Below are 12,774 nucleotides of genomic sequence, written 5' to 3' on the forward strand. Positions count from 1 at the left end.
CGCCTGATTTTCACACTTGTTCCACAGCAGGTTTTCGCAAGCAAGATAAGGGCCTTGTAAAGATTATTTCTAATGTTACTGTCACAGATCCAAATGGCTGTTTTGGTAAAAGCCTTGAGTTTTGTTCAACCAGGTCTGGATATTTGTCTGAGAACCAGGCAACATTAAAATGTCAACATTTTGCACCTCCATTCGAGGGAGAACGCCAAATATTCGAAGGGCTTTTAATTCAAAATATAATCTGAATCACTTCTAATGACCAAAGCAAGTTTCACATGAAAATAATGGCTCTCCAATGGGGTTTTGCATTACTCAAAAGTACCTGACAAATGTAAAAACGGAAATGGATATGATCAAATAGCCTACACATGACCAGGACAGTGCAGTGGCTCTGTGGTTAGAACATGTGCATGTCCTGTGGCTGCTGCAAGACTGAAATCTCAAACCGTTGGAAAAACGTCCATCAGCTTGAACAACCAGTCTGCTCAATTTTGTTTATTGTCTGTGGGCAGAGTGAGCCGACGGGGATAGGCCGGCAGCTGGTTTATCACAGCATGTTGGGTACAAAAAAGTTTGCTGTAGTTTTGACACACTTAATCCGTGGTCGGTCAGATGTTTTTGTTAACCTGATGCCCCACTGACGAGACTACAGTTGCAGCAGATAGTTAACTTGCAGTGAGAAGACTTAAAATACTGCCACGAATACTTGCAATGATGCACTTTTGTTTTAAAAAAAGACAATGGAAGCAAACATTTGAAAATGACTTGTGGAAATCACTCATTGTTGATAAGACAGGTTGATTGATATGATAGATGATGTCTCCAGTGTGATTGGTAAATCAATGGGTTGTCATAAAATAATCTTTGTGACCGGGTGCAGCCTGTAGTTTTCAACCCTGGACATTAACACATACATTATGATTGTCTTTCTAAGGGCACAAGGTCTATTGATTGCTGTTTCTTTTGCCAGTTTTTCAGCTTTATTCACCTGTCAGCAATTAGAAGTTACAAGAGCACAGATGCATAATTTCTTGCTGCAGGAGTCAGTGAGACAGCACTGACCTTCCGCAGACCTCTGGCTCATGAGCAAGACTTTTTCCACGGTCACACCTGAAATGTTTCGCAACATCCTGCTCACGCAGCTGTCCTATTGTTGAGCAATTGAAAGTGTACATTGAGGAAAATGTCAGGGAAGGAGACAGACGGAGTCACAGGGCAGCAGGGTTTCAGTCAGGCTGACAAAACGTTTGAAAGCCAAGTATCTTGCACCTGATACCCCACCAGCCGCCTGCAAATAGACTATGGTTGGTTTCTGCCACAGGTCAGTAAAGTTCATACTTGTTATCCCTGGAACACATTAGATGCTTACATTTATTGAAATGAATTAATTCTTATGTATTTAATAACCAGTTAACCTTTTCTCCTACTGGTAAACGTCAGCAGTACAGCTCTGTATATTAGAGCAGATCTGTTTACCATTATTTTAATCAATTAAGTATTGACATTGTCATATTGGTACTGAACTAAACGCGTTGAACCTTTCAGTGCAGAGTAAAAACAAAAATATGTGATTAACTTCTTGGAAGCCAGTGACACGTAATAATTACCTACCCTAAAACGGCTTTCTTACATATAGGCTGCCTATCTATAATTATTTGCAAACCAAACAGCTCGAAAGAATTTGACCCGGAGTGCTTTCATCCACACTGTGAAGAGAAAATATATTGGTTTTAAAATGTGAGGTGGTATAAAAGGAAAAAGAAATGAAGGGACATATCCACTAAGCACTTTTAACAGAGTGCCTCGGCATTTATGTGAATCATCAATGGCTGGAGATGATGCAGCATGAGCACAAGGCCTGTTCGCTGTGCCGTTTATACTTCAGAGGGACAAAGTTGGGGCAGTCTCATAGTCTTTTATTGTATTGTCCTGGTGGTTATGTAAGAGATGCAAAGGCTCACTTTTCTCAGGGTAGCCAGCGTTCACTCATTTGTAGGCTTGACATTACAAAATTCAAAGCTTGCGAGAGAAATAGCCTTAATAAGAGATGATTTCATCTTGCTTGCCCGTGGCCTTCAAAAAGGGGAAACTCCCCATTATTCCCAACCCATCACGCAGATGCCTTACTGTGTGTACAGCAGTAACCTTTGCTGCATGTCAAGCACGTCACGCCACCTTGCATTGTGAATATCCTGAACCATCAGTGGTCTTCTTCTAGTTTGCCCAGGGAAAGAAACATCAACCTAGTTATCAAATGTGTGCAGTACAATTTCATAAATAAAATCCCAACAAACAGAGAGGAAAAGATGAGCTTTCATGCAGCCGATTCAGGTGCCCCATCACCAGGACGTTCAGATGATGACAAGGGAAGTGCACTTCAACATATAACATCTGATAACCTAAAGTAGTAGGCTGCTGGTATCTGAATAAATTCTACTCGTGCTGCTCTTGTGCAGCATTTATCAGAAAAGCACAGAGAGCGTGAATACTGATCTGTGCAGGCAGCGAGTCTATATTCAAACCACAGGCATAAGGAACCACAAACCAGGCACCTATTTTCTAGTCCTGTGCACATGCAGATATAGCTTAAAAAATGTCCGCTACATTTGAAATAAACAGTCACCAGCTGTTTTTGGATTTGTCGGATTGCCTGGCAGCCACAGAAAATGCCCACAAAGCTAGTGTAAAAAAAAAAAAAAAAAGTGTTATTGTCTACAGGAGATTTGCAAGTGGAAACATTATGAGAGTGTAGATTAAATATGATGGAGATATTTACACATAATTGTAATATCTTTCCAGGCACTTGAGGATTGGTTTATTACCTTTGAAAGCCATAAGCATTTTCTAACCTTGTCTTTTCACAAACAGTTGTATAAATACTTTTTATTAATTAATTATTAACATCACAAACCCTCTCCAGTGTATTTGGGATACATGGTCTCTTAGTTTTCTGTCAATTTGACACACATTCAGGCTCGATGGGATCAGCGCTAATGCATTCAGGTCCAGGAGACTGAGACCGGTCTGTAATGTGTCTCAATCCACTTAGCATTAAGACAAGGCGACGTCTGCTGTGTCAGAGATGACCACCATTTAGGCAGAGTTAAGGCGATCTGCATCAAAGTCAGATAGTTTGACTTCATTTCAACACAGACCTTATTTAAGCGTTCTCATTAATCATAGTTAACAGCACAGACTAATTTAGCGTTGGCGTCCTTAAAGTAAGTTTAAACATACTGCAGTGAGGAAAAGGTTTAGGCCTTCAGCAAGCACCATGCATGAACTTTTTGCACAACAGGAAGCTCACAGCATAAATAGACTGGTCTATGTTGTATACAAGTAAAAACCGGATTACAACCAATACCTTTCTTTTAAATCATTTCATTAACCTTGTTTCACTCGGCTACATTTGGGCCATGCAATAAACAGGACGCAAAAAGAAATCAATATGACCAGATAAAGCAAGGTTTATGTTTTTCTTTAGAAGGTCTGAGTAATCGTCCAGTTGGTTTGTTTGTTGATGGTTGTAAATAATGGAGAAACATTTAATTACATCCACATTGAAAAAAATAGTGAATCTGCCCTTATGTGGGAAATCTGAATGTTTCAGTGCCTTTCCAAGTCACTCTTTTTTTTTTTTTTTTGAGGCTTATTTGTGCTGCTGTCAGAACTCGAGTTGAACAAAGACCGGTTTTAATCACTCCTTTTAAAGCCCAGTGTGTGTTGTGGCCTCGCTCCGTGGGAAGCTTAAAGTGTAGTTTGTGTGGGTTCATGTCACCTGGTGGTGTTTGGTACACAGATGCAACAATAGTCACTTGAAATAGCTCAGAGCTTTTAAAAATAGTGTTGCCATATTTGTCGGGTGAGTGGGTGGTCCTGCTCCATTGTAGGTGCACCACCTGTATCCAAGAACAGATGTACCCTCTACTGGGCAAGCAACTGGGGAAATCACTGAGCACTGACATATGCCAGAGAATTGTTGACTTCATAAATAATAATTTACTTATAGACAACATAATGAGCAGCACAAACAGGATGGATGTTGTCTTTTTTTCAACTTTTTTCTTTTAAAAATTACTCTAGCACAAGTGCAGTTTAAGAAATCCTGAAAGATAGCACGCTGACATACAGGATAGTCACTCTATTGTGTTTATTTGTTTCAGGTCCACGGCTAGCTCTGGCAAGATTATTGTCAGGTAAGCAAGCAGTATGTCTTTTAGTGTAGTGGCTGTCTGATCATTTTGTTAGAATTTATCAGCAGCTCCTTCAGTTCAAAGCATTACTGACCTTAAATATTTTCAGATAGTAATAAGAAACCTCATGCAAAAAAACATTTAAAGCCTGAACACATGTGATTGTGTCACAATCTTACAATCTGCATTTATTCTAAAAAAAATAATTATTTTCTAGGTATCTAATATAGTTTATATTTTAACCTCTTAAAAACAAGAGCATGGCGATCGGTTGAACTTTCTCCCGAGCATCAAGAACATTGTTGGGATCTGTTTGCGTCTCCTAATCATGTGGCATGGAGATGCACTTAGCACAGACTGTGTTGCTGAAGGACGTTAGACGTTAATACGTGTCAGTATTTCACTGTAGAGTCCAGTATCTTCTGTTTATGTCATCGGTGCAGTGGTAGCGCCGGTCTTACTTGACAGTGATTTTTCTCTGTTTGCACCCAGTCGCTATCAGGAAGCAACATTTAAAAATCTGTTTGTGTGCCCAAATGTTCACCCTCTCACCATCTTAAGAACTCTTATTTTTTCAGATGCCGTTGAAAGCACACGTGGCCTCATTCAGTGCTCCGCTGAACTCAGACTTAAAATGTTTTCCTCTTGTGCGGAGAAGTGCGCCGTCACGTGCAGCTTTGACCACACAAACTCTCTTGTTGTATTTCAGAGCAGCGCTGCAGCCCTGGGCAGTTTGCCTGCCGCAGTGGGAAGATGCAGTGTATCCCAATGTCCTGGCAGTGTGACGGCTGGACAGCATGTGAGGACAAGAGTGACGAGATGGACTGTCCCCGTAAGTTTAATTCACTTAAGCCCTTTCGCACCCACTCTGTTACCTAACACCCATAACATGATTGATTTCTGGAAAGAATAGCAATGCCCAGGACCTTTTCACACTTGATCGGGTCACAGCTGGACAGCTCTACACACACAGGTGTGAACGCACTCAGAACACTTTAAGGACGCACTGGGACCTGATCACACAATATTCAGATGTTCAGTAACAGGAGCGGCCTGTAAATGCATCCCTGACTGAACTGAAGGACGACCCAGTCATATATATACATATTTTAGTGTGTGTGGCACAATAAAACCCTCACACATATCTCAATTCAGCTGATTTGCTTTAATAAAACGGCTCAGACGTGGTTTGAGTCTGCAGGTCTGAAAAGGTCCCACTAATCCACCACAGTGAATCAAAATAAAGGACTAGCAGCTCTGGACTGACAGCGTCCGATGGCAGAGTTAAATTCTGAGTGGCTGCACATGTGTCTGTGTTTTTGTTTAGCGTTTCTTGATCTCTTCAACACTGCGTAGGATGTTGCAGTGCTAATCCTTTGAGCGAAATCCTATTGTTTTCCCCTCTTAAATCCAGAGAGACCTTATCCCCAGATCTCTGACCGCATAATAGAAATTACTGAAAGGATTGAGTACAGCATGTGACCTCCATACAGCAGTGGTTGTGCATCATGCCTTTGAGTTAACACCGCAGGCCTGCCAACAACACTGTATAGTGATTGAGGTTTTACACTGGACTCTGTTCATTCCTTGGTAAAACCACATTTAGAGAACAGACGAAGGCTGGACTTTTAAAAGATCACAGACAGCGCCGCATGCTGAAGCAGAAAGCCAGTCTTTGTTTACTCACCAATAAAAGGTACTTACCTCAAATCCCTACACTGTATATTCTACATGTTCATGTTGTGTTTTTACACGTTGTTCCGTATGCGCACAGTAGCTGTGGTTTCACAGAGAAATGCAAGAGGGGAAAAAAAAAAACAAACAATGCTCACACACATGCCCCAGTGAGGGCTTATTGTCAGCTAAATCAACAGCACGCATGGAAATCAATGTTCTTGTTTGGGATTAGCTCTTTGCTGAATAATGTGGCAAGGTGGAGCAATCCCTCACACACTAACTCCAGCCAGACAAATACCAGGGGGAAACTGTTCAGCCATATAACGTCAATGCAGGTTAAAGAGGAAACACAAACACAGACTGTATAAAAGTAAGCCAGGTTGCAAACAAAAAAACAATTTCATTAAAGCTAAAGATGGAGATGTACAATAGAACTAACTACAATAACTGTAAAGAAATTATAAGCTTTTAGTTGGGTTTTTTTTTTTTCTCTAAATGTCATGTTTTCAGTTCAATTTATGTCTTACTTTGGGGAGCTGAGTTGCTCTTCCTTGGTAATTCAAAGCAGATGAAACTCCTGCTACAGAAAACAGTGCTGCTGTTTTTATAACCTGTAATTCCTGTAATTTTTGCTCATTCTGACAACGGTTATAATTTGCTGAATCAAGGGAACACTGAGTTTATTTGAGTTTATCAGCCTACAGTGTTGCATGAAAAATCACCTTTAAATGTCAGCTATTTTTCAACATGTGAGTAATCTGCCTGCTTCTGTTTTTTATTATTATATTTTTTTTTTAATCATTCCACTGATAAAATGTTTCCCCTTTTCTTCTTCCTGTTCATTTGTTTATAGGTGAAGTTTGCGTTTTGGCACTGTTGGCATGATATCAAAGATTTGACATCGGATTACACCGTTTATAGAGAAATTATTATTATTATATATTATTGTTGTTTCTAGTGCAACTCCTTCCTCAACACATATTCTTGTATAAAAACCAAGGACTAGTTATGATATTTGGGCAGAATATTCACAGGAGATTCATCCTGATGTCAATCAGATCTCAGTCCCCTTAGAAAAACTGTATGTAGTCCAGTCTGGGATTTTAGATTGTAATTACTATAGACTCCCCATGTCATGATACACACAAGCACAGTTACAATCTGCACAGTTTGAATGTCAATAAAGTGACCTTCTGTGGTTCTGCTTGTATCTTCCTCAAATCTGTATCCGCTTCCTGGATCTTCTTGGTGGTTAAGACACAAACTTTACGTTTCGAAATGTTGCAAGCAGCACTGACAGTTCATGTGTTTTATCTATCAAATGAAAAAAGACTCGTTATATCACAGGCTTTTAACAGGTTGCACAACATAAACCACATTGGTTTATGTTGTGCAACCTTGCCTGGGGGAAAAAAAAAGTTCTATAGAAATCTTTTTAATAAACACAAATACAGGTTGGGTAAAAAACGTGTCCATGTTTGTTTTCGCAGCTATTAAGGAGGAGAGGTTTCGTTTTGGCAATGGATATGACCAGGTAGAAGACGTCATTGGTGTGGCTCAGCCTGTGCGCTTCAACAGTAAGCATTTCCCGTCGCTCTCCACCCGTTTTGATTTTAGTTGATTATATTGTTGCTGATTCTGCATTAGAACCCAGCTTTCAGCAAGCACAGTGCTTAAAGTTTTATTACCCATCCACAGAGAAATGCCCCAGTGGGTGGCACCACTACGAGAAGACGGCCAGCTGTTACAAAGTGTATCTGAGGAACGAGAATTACTGGCAGGCTGTGGATACTTGTCAGAAAGTCAACGGCTCATTGGCTACGTTTGTCACCAACGAGGAGCTGCAGTTCATACTGAAGATCGAGGTGGATTTTGACGACAAAGTCTGTGAGCGCAGAGACCAGTGCAAGTGAGTATTTTGTTTTATAAATCAGTCGAAGCCTTTTTATTGAGAACTTCTTGATAGAGCTTCACTTCATGGTTATTAATCATATTTTTGTGATGTTTCTTCATATTTACCACTTAACATAGTCTGATTACAGACCAGACACTACTAAGACTTTTCAGATGCTTCTACCCCTGTGTGCAGCTCTGTCCAACCTCTAAACTCTTTCTTTGCCTTTTTATTTGGCCTTTATGCAGAAAACGGCTGGCTGAACATGCATGCCATGCTTTCATTCATTTACAGTAAAGGGAGCTCACTACAAACTCCATTCAGTCTTTAGAGATCAAAATCTTTAAAGTGCAAATGTCCTTTTCTAATTATTAAACTTGTGCTTTGCCATTTTTGTGTTTTCATGAAATAAGATATACAGTCAAAGGATCATTATGTTCCTGCAGAAGTGAGGGAGAGAGTGTGCTCTAGTCATTGGTTGCACGCCATCTAGTGGCCAACAGTCGCAGTGCTTATTAATAATGGTTTATGCATAAATGCTGAAATAGTAAATTTAAATATTGTAGTAATTTACTTGTTTTGTTTGTCTTTAAGGTTTTGGGTGGGCTACCAGTATGTGATCACCAATCAGAACCACTCCCTCGAGGGCCGCTGGGAGGTAGCATATAAGGGTACCTGGCTTTACTCTTAAATAAATAAAGATAAATAATACTGGAAAGCTCACTACTGTTCTGTAACTTGACTGTAATGCTTAAAAAATGTTTCTTTTTCTTCCCTCTCAGGATCAATGCAGGTGTTTCTGCCACCTGAGGGTCTGACCAATTTTGGGGAGGCATCTCCCACCCAGGACAATGTCTTCTGTGCCCAGCTGCAGCGCTTTCAGATCAAAAGCATGAATGAACGAGGCCTGCACAGCTGGCACGCGGAGAACTGCTACAAGAAGTTCCCCTTCCTCTGCAAGAGAAGTATGTGCTCATTTAATCCTTTCCATCAGTCACGCAATGTTTTATTTTGGACTGTGTCTTGATCTTATATTTTCCCTGACAGGGCAAACGTGCGTGGATATAAAAGACAATGTTGTAAACGAGGGCTACTACTTCACCCCTAAGGGGGACGACCCGTGTCTGAGCTGCACGTGTCATGACGGTGAGCCTGAGATGTGTGTAGCTGCGCTGTGTGAGCGTCCGCAGGGCTGCCAGCACTTCCGCAAGGATCCCAAAGAGTGCTGCAAGTTCACCTGCCTCGACCCAGGTACTGCCTACATCTCGCTGATTACAGCTATATCTCACTTTAGCAGAGTATTTTCCCCCTGCGAATACTCAAGGACATTCAGCCACCAGTTTGTGGTAGCTGGTGCATAGAAACTGTTGACATGAAGTCATTTCCGTGTAACAGTCCCACAAGGTGGTGCTTCTCCAAATCTACAGCATTGAATACAGCATATTGTATCATGAACTCACAAAAGAGGTGTCTGTGTGATTTTGGACAAACTGTCTAATCTTCATACATGAACACTCAGGAGCATGACACCCCCAGATCATTTCATACCAGTGGGCTTGCAGCAGGTGATGTCCTTATTTCTTCGCTTTCCCTCAGATGGAAACAGTCTGTTTGACTCGATGGCCAGCGGGATGAGACTGATCGTCAGCTGCATCTCGTCCTTTCTCATCCTCTCTCTGCTGCTCTTCATGGTGCACAGACTCCGTCAGCGGAGACGTGAACGCATTGAAACTCTGATTGGAGGAAACTGTGAGCATTAAGCCTGCTGGAGACTCTAAATGATGATCATTTGGTTATGTAATGAGACTTTTCAGTTAAATTAACTGCAGTGCATGAGTTTTTATTTTCTAATCATTTTAAAGCAGTGCAATACACAAGAAGAATTAATTAAATTTAAAAATTAATGGTGTTCCCCAACCTGCCTTAATTTGTTACAAACAAGTGTTCTTTTATAACGGTCATTATTTATTTGAGCAACCATTCAGGCTCCTCGTAACTCAATATCAAGGAAAACATACATACATGTAGACATACATGCGTGTGTGTGTGGAGAGACAGACAGAGAGACAGATATCTAAATCCATATAGATACATCCAGTCACGTAAAACCCTCTCCTTTTTCATGCCAATTAAGTTTGTGCTGTTTCTTTGGTTTTGTGGTGTTATGTAAGCGCTGTTTAGCAGTATTTTTCCATCATCCCCTCTTGTTTTCTTTATTTGCTCAGTGCATCACTTTAACCTTGGAAGACGAGTACCAGGCTTTGACTACGGCCCGGATGTCTTTGGCACCGGCCTCACTCCCCTGCATCTGTCTGATGATGGAGAGGGAGGCGCTTTCCATTTCCAGGAGCCTCCTCCACCGTACGCAGCCTACAAATACCCCGACATCCAACACCCTGATGACCCCCCTCCTCCGTATGAGGCCTCCATCAACCCAGACAGCCTCCTCTATGTGGACCTTGGTAGGCGCTGATCCTGTTATCCAGGTGTCTCATCAGAGTGTTAAGCTCTCATCTTCATTTCCTCTCTTTGTTGTTACCTGCAGGACACCGAGGGGTTTCCATGGTGCCAAGCCAGATGAACGCCATGGGAGACAGGCTCCAGGCTGATATTCCCAACGCCTCTGGTCCAACGCCAGGCTCTGCGCCGTCCTCTCAGGAGAGGGAGGACTCCATAGATAGCAGCACCCTCCTGGTGGGGCCCGACACTCCGACAGATGGCCCCGCCTCCGCCTCCATGCCCACAGACTGTATCTCCACCCTCAGCACCGTAGTATAGGACTGTGGATGGACGGCAGGGAGCTGTATCCGGACATTACCTGCTGGTGGAGGAAGGTCATGAGTGCGTTCTGTGCAGGGAGACGACGCAGCTTGTGTCGTTTATCAAAATGCTGACTGCAGGCAGGAAAGGTTTACAGGCATATCAGAAGCAGCCTGTGTCTTTGAGGTGTTACAGCGATGCGAGGATGCCCTCTTTCGGAAGACTCTTCTGCAGTTGGCCTTAGTGTTGTTGTTTTTTTAAGACACTGGCATCTGAGGGAGCAGAGACAGGACTGTGTCGGTACAGAGAAGAAGAAAAAAACACTACATTTGAGCAAACATCTCAGAGTTGGCCTGATTGATCGAGAAGCCCTGATGTAAATACCCTCTCAGGTCTGTGCCGGTCAAATTTGTTATACTTGTGTGTCCCAGTCCGACACAAGGTGAAGAATGACCAATGGGCAGTGAAGCCAGCTATAGATCCTTGTGCGTTTTTGTTTGCATCATACTGTCGTTCAAACGGACGCATCTCTATTGAGCTGTCAGGCTTAACGATTAAGTTCTCATCAGCACCGTCTGTCACGACATGTCCCAGATCTCGATTTCTACTCGCTCATAAAAATCTACTGTCCCCTCACTTTATTAGTCTGAAACATGAAGCTGTCTTCCAGGTTTATAGCGCAAATTTGCAGCAAAAGATCTTTTGTAATAAAGAGGTTTAACCTTGCAAGAAGGTACGGTTAGTTTCCTGCTATAGGGTTTTTATTAGGTCATGCTGACAAGGCATTATGTATCAAGGAATGTTGTGGGTACTGATAAATATCTGAGTTTGGTATTGTGTTCTTTTTGATGATAATTTGAGTGCAGGCTGTAATCTTTATTGTTATATTGTGGGATACACGCAGTCTGAACTCCCCGCTGAAGCTTTTCAAGTGCATGTGTGAAGACTAGGGATGATGTCCCTTCATTGAATTTGAGACAAGTCAGTTTATCTAAAATAACTGTTCCAATCATGAAGTCATTTAATAATGCAGAAGGTCCCATTGTTGTTACTTTTATCATCAACTCTTTGCAGGATAGTCGTGTTTTTGCTAATTGAACTATGTTTAGTGACTCAAAGCTCAACGTTCTTGCACGCTCATCTCTCGATTAAATCAAGTTTTTTTTTTTTTGTTTTTTTTGTATGTTTATTTGTTTGTTTGTTATTGGGGGAGGGGAAGAAATTTCTAAGTTGTCACATTTTGAATGCTGACCCCCCCCCCCCCCCTTCCCAATTTGTTTTGTATGTGCGATTCTTCACGCGATACACCAGTTATCTCAGTTAGTGGTAGCTGCAAGTCGTTTTCTGTTTGGTGTTGATGGGTCTGTTACTCGCATTTAAAAAGACGAAGAAGAAAAGTATAAACTTGTTAGACCCTTGTTATGATGACAATCGTTTGATTTTCTCAAGGATGAATTTTTGCAGAGCCTGAAGAAGTTAGATCGGTCGACCCACAGCCACCAGCATTCAAACCACTTTTGATCTGACTCAAGAAAACCAGCTGTAAATGTGTGTCTGAATGTATAAAACATCTTTATTTTGTGCTGAAGCTTATTTTCCCCATTTATAATTTTATTTTTTGGCATAGACAATCCACAGTGGATTATCCAACAAACAAAATGTCATGGAGGGGAAAAAAAGTACTGTGTGCATGTGTGTGTGTCTAGGAGATGGTTAATTTTATTTTTTCCCCCCATCAAGTTTGTTTGGTTTTATTTTTCAACCTGCTTTTTAGTGCATGGTTTTTTTTTGTTTGTTTTTTTTCTTTTGGCATGCTGAGAGATTATTCTTTTGATATAAACATTTTTAGATCAACAGTCGGTCCTGTACAGTAGGCTCGCATATAATTTCACATCTCCGTATGAATCAAAAAACCTGCCCATGAACCCAACAGCTGCATTTACACTGTAGTTTCTGTGCTAGACTATGGTGGCGTGATAACTAATTTTACTGGATTTGAAATGTTTTATGTATAATACAAAAAATTCTTCATTTCATGTCTTTTATTTCATAGCCTTTACATTTAAAAAAAGAAGCTTAATTTGCAGGGGGGCGGGGGCTTGTGTTTTTTTGAGGTAGATGTACATCTAATCAAATGCCAAATAAATTGCACCATGATGGAAGACTCATGCGTCAGTGGGTTTGAACACAGCATCATGCTGAACCTTATGTTGAACCTCATCAATCACGACATTTAGCTGCTCTGTGAGT

The 12,774-nt window shown here is 41.3% G+C and overlaps 1 protein-coding gene across 3 annotated transcripts in view; it reads left to right on the top strand.

The window, feature by feature from the left end:
- Positions 1-12,686, top strand: part of dgcr2 (DiGeorge syndrome critical region gene 2) — a 14,812-nt gene extending 2,126 nt beyond the window's left edge. The window contains exons 2-11 of one of the 3 annotated variants that reach the window (XM_046066575.1): positions 4,164-4,196; positions 4,903-5,025; positions 7,361-7,447; positions 7,569-7,779; positions 8,359-8,435; positions 8,547-8,729; positions 8,812-9,015; positions 9,364-9,513; positions 9,990-10,226; positions 10,310-12,686. In XM_046066575.1, coding sequence (XP_045922531.1) covers positions 4,164-4,196; positions 4,903-5,025; positions 7,361-7,447; positions 7,569-7,779; positions 8,359-8,435; positions 8,547-8,729; positions 8,812-9,015; positions 9,364-9,513; positions 9,990-10,226; positions 10,310-10,542 — 1,538 coding nt within the window. In that variant the 3' untranslated portion in view covers positions 10,543-12,686. Of the gene's footprint in view, positions 1-4,163; positions 4,197-4,902; positions 5,026-7,360; positions 7,448-7,568; positions 7,780-8,358; positions 8,436-8,546; positions 8,730-8,811; positions 9,016-9,360; positions 9,514-9,989; positions 10,227-10,309 lie in introns of all 3 variants that reach the window. The other 2 variants (XM_046066574.1, XM_046066576.1) reach the window with 2 other exon arrangements.
- The last annotated feature ends 88 nt before the right edge of the window (positions 12,687-12,774 follow it).

Source organism: Micropterus dolomieu, linkage group LG13, assembly GCF_021292245.1.
Source record: "Micropterus dolomieu isolate WLL.071019.BEF.003 ecotype Adirondacks linkage group LG13, ASM2129224v1, whole genome shotgun sequence".
Taxonomy (NCBI): domain Eukaryota; kingdom Metazoa; phylum Chordata; class Actinopteri; order Centrarchiformes; family Centrarchidae; genus Micropterus; species Micropterus dolomieu.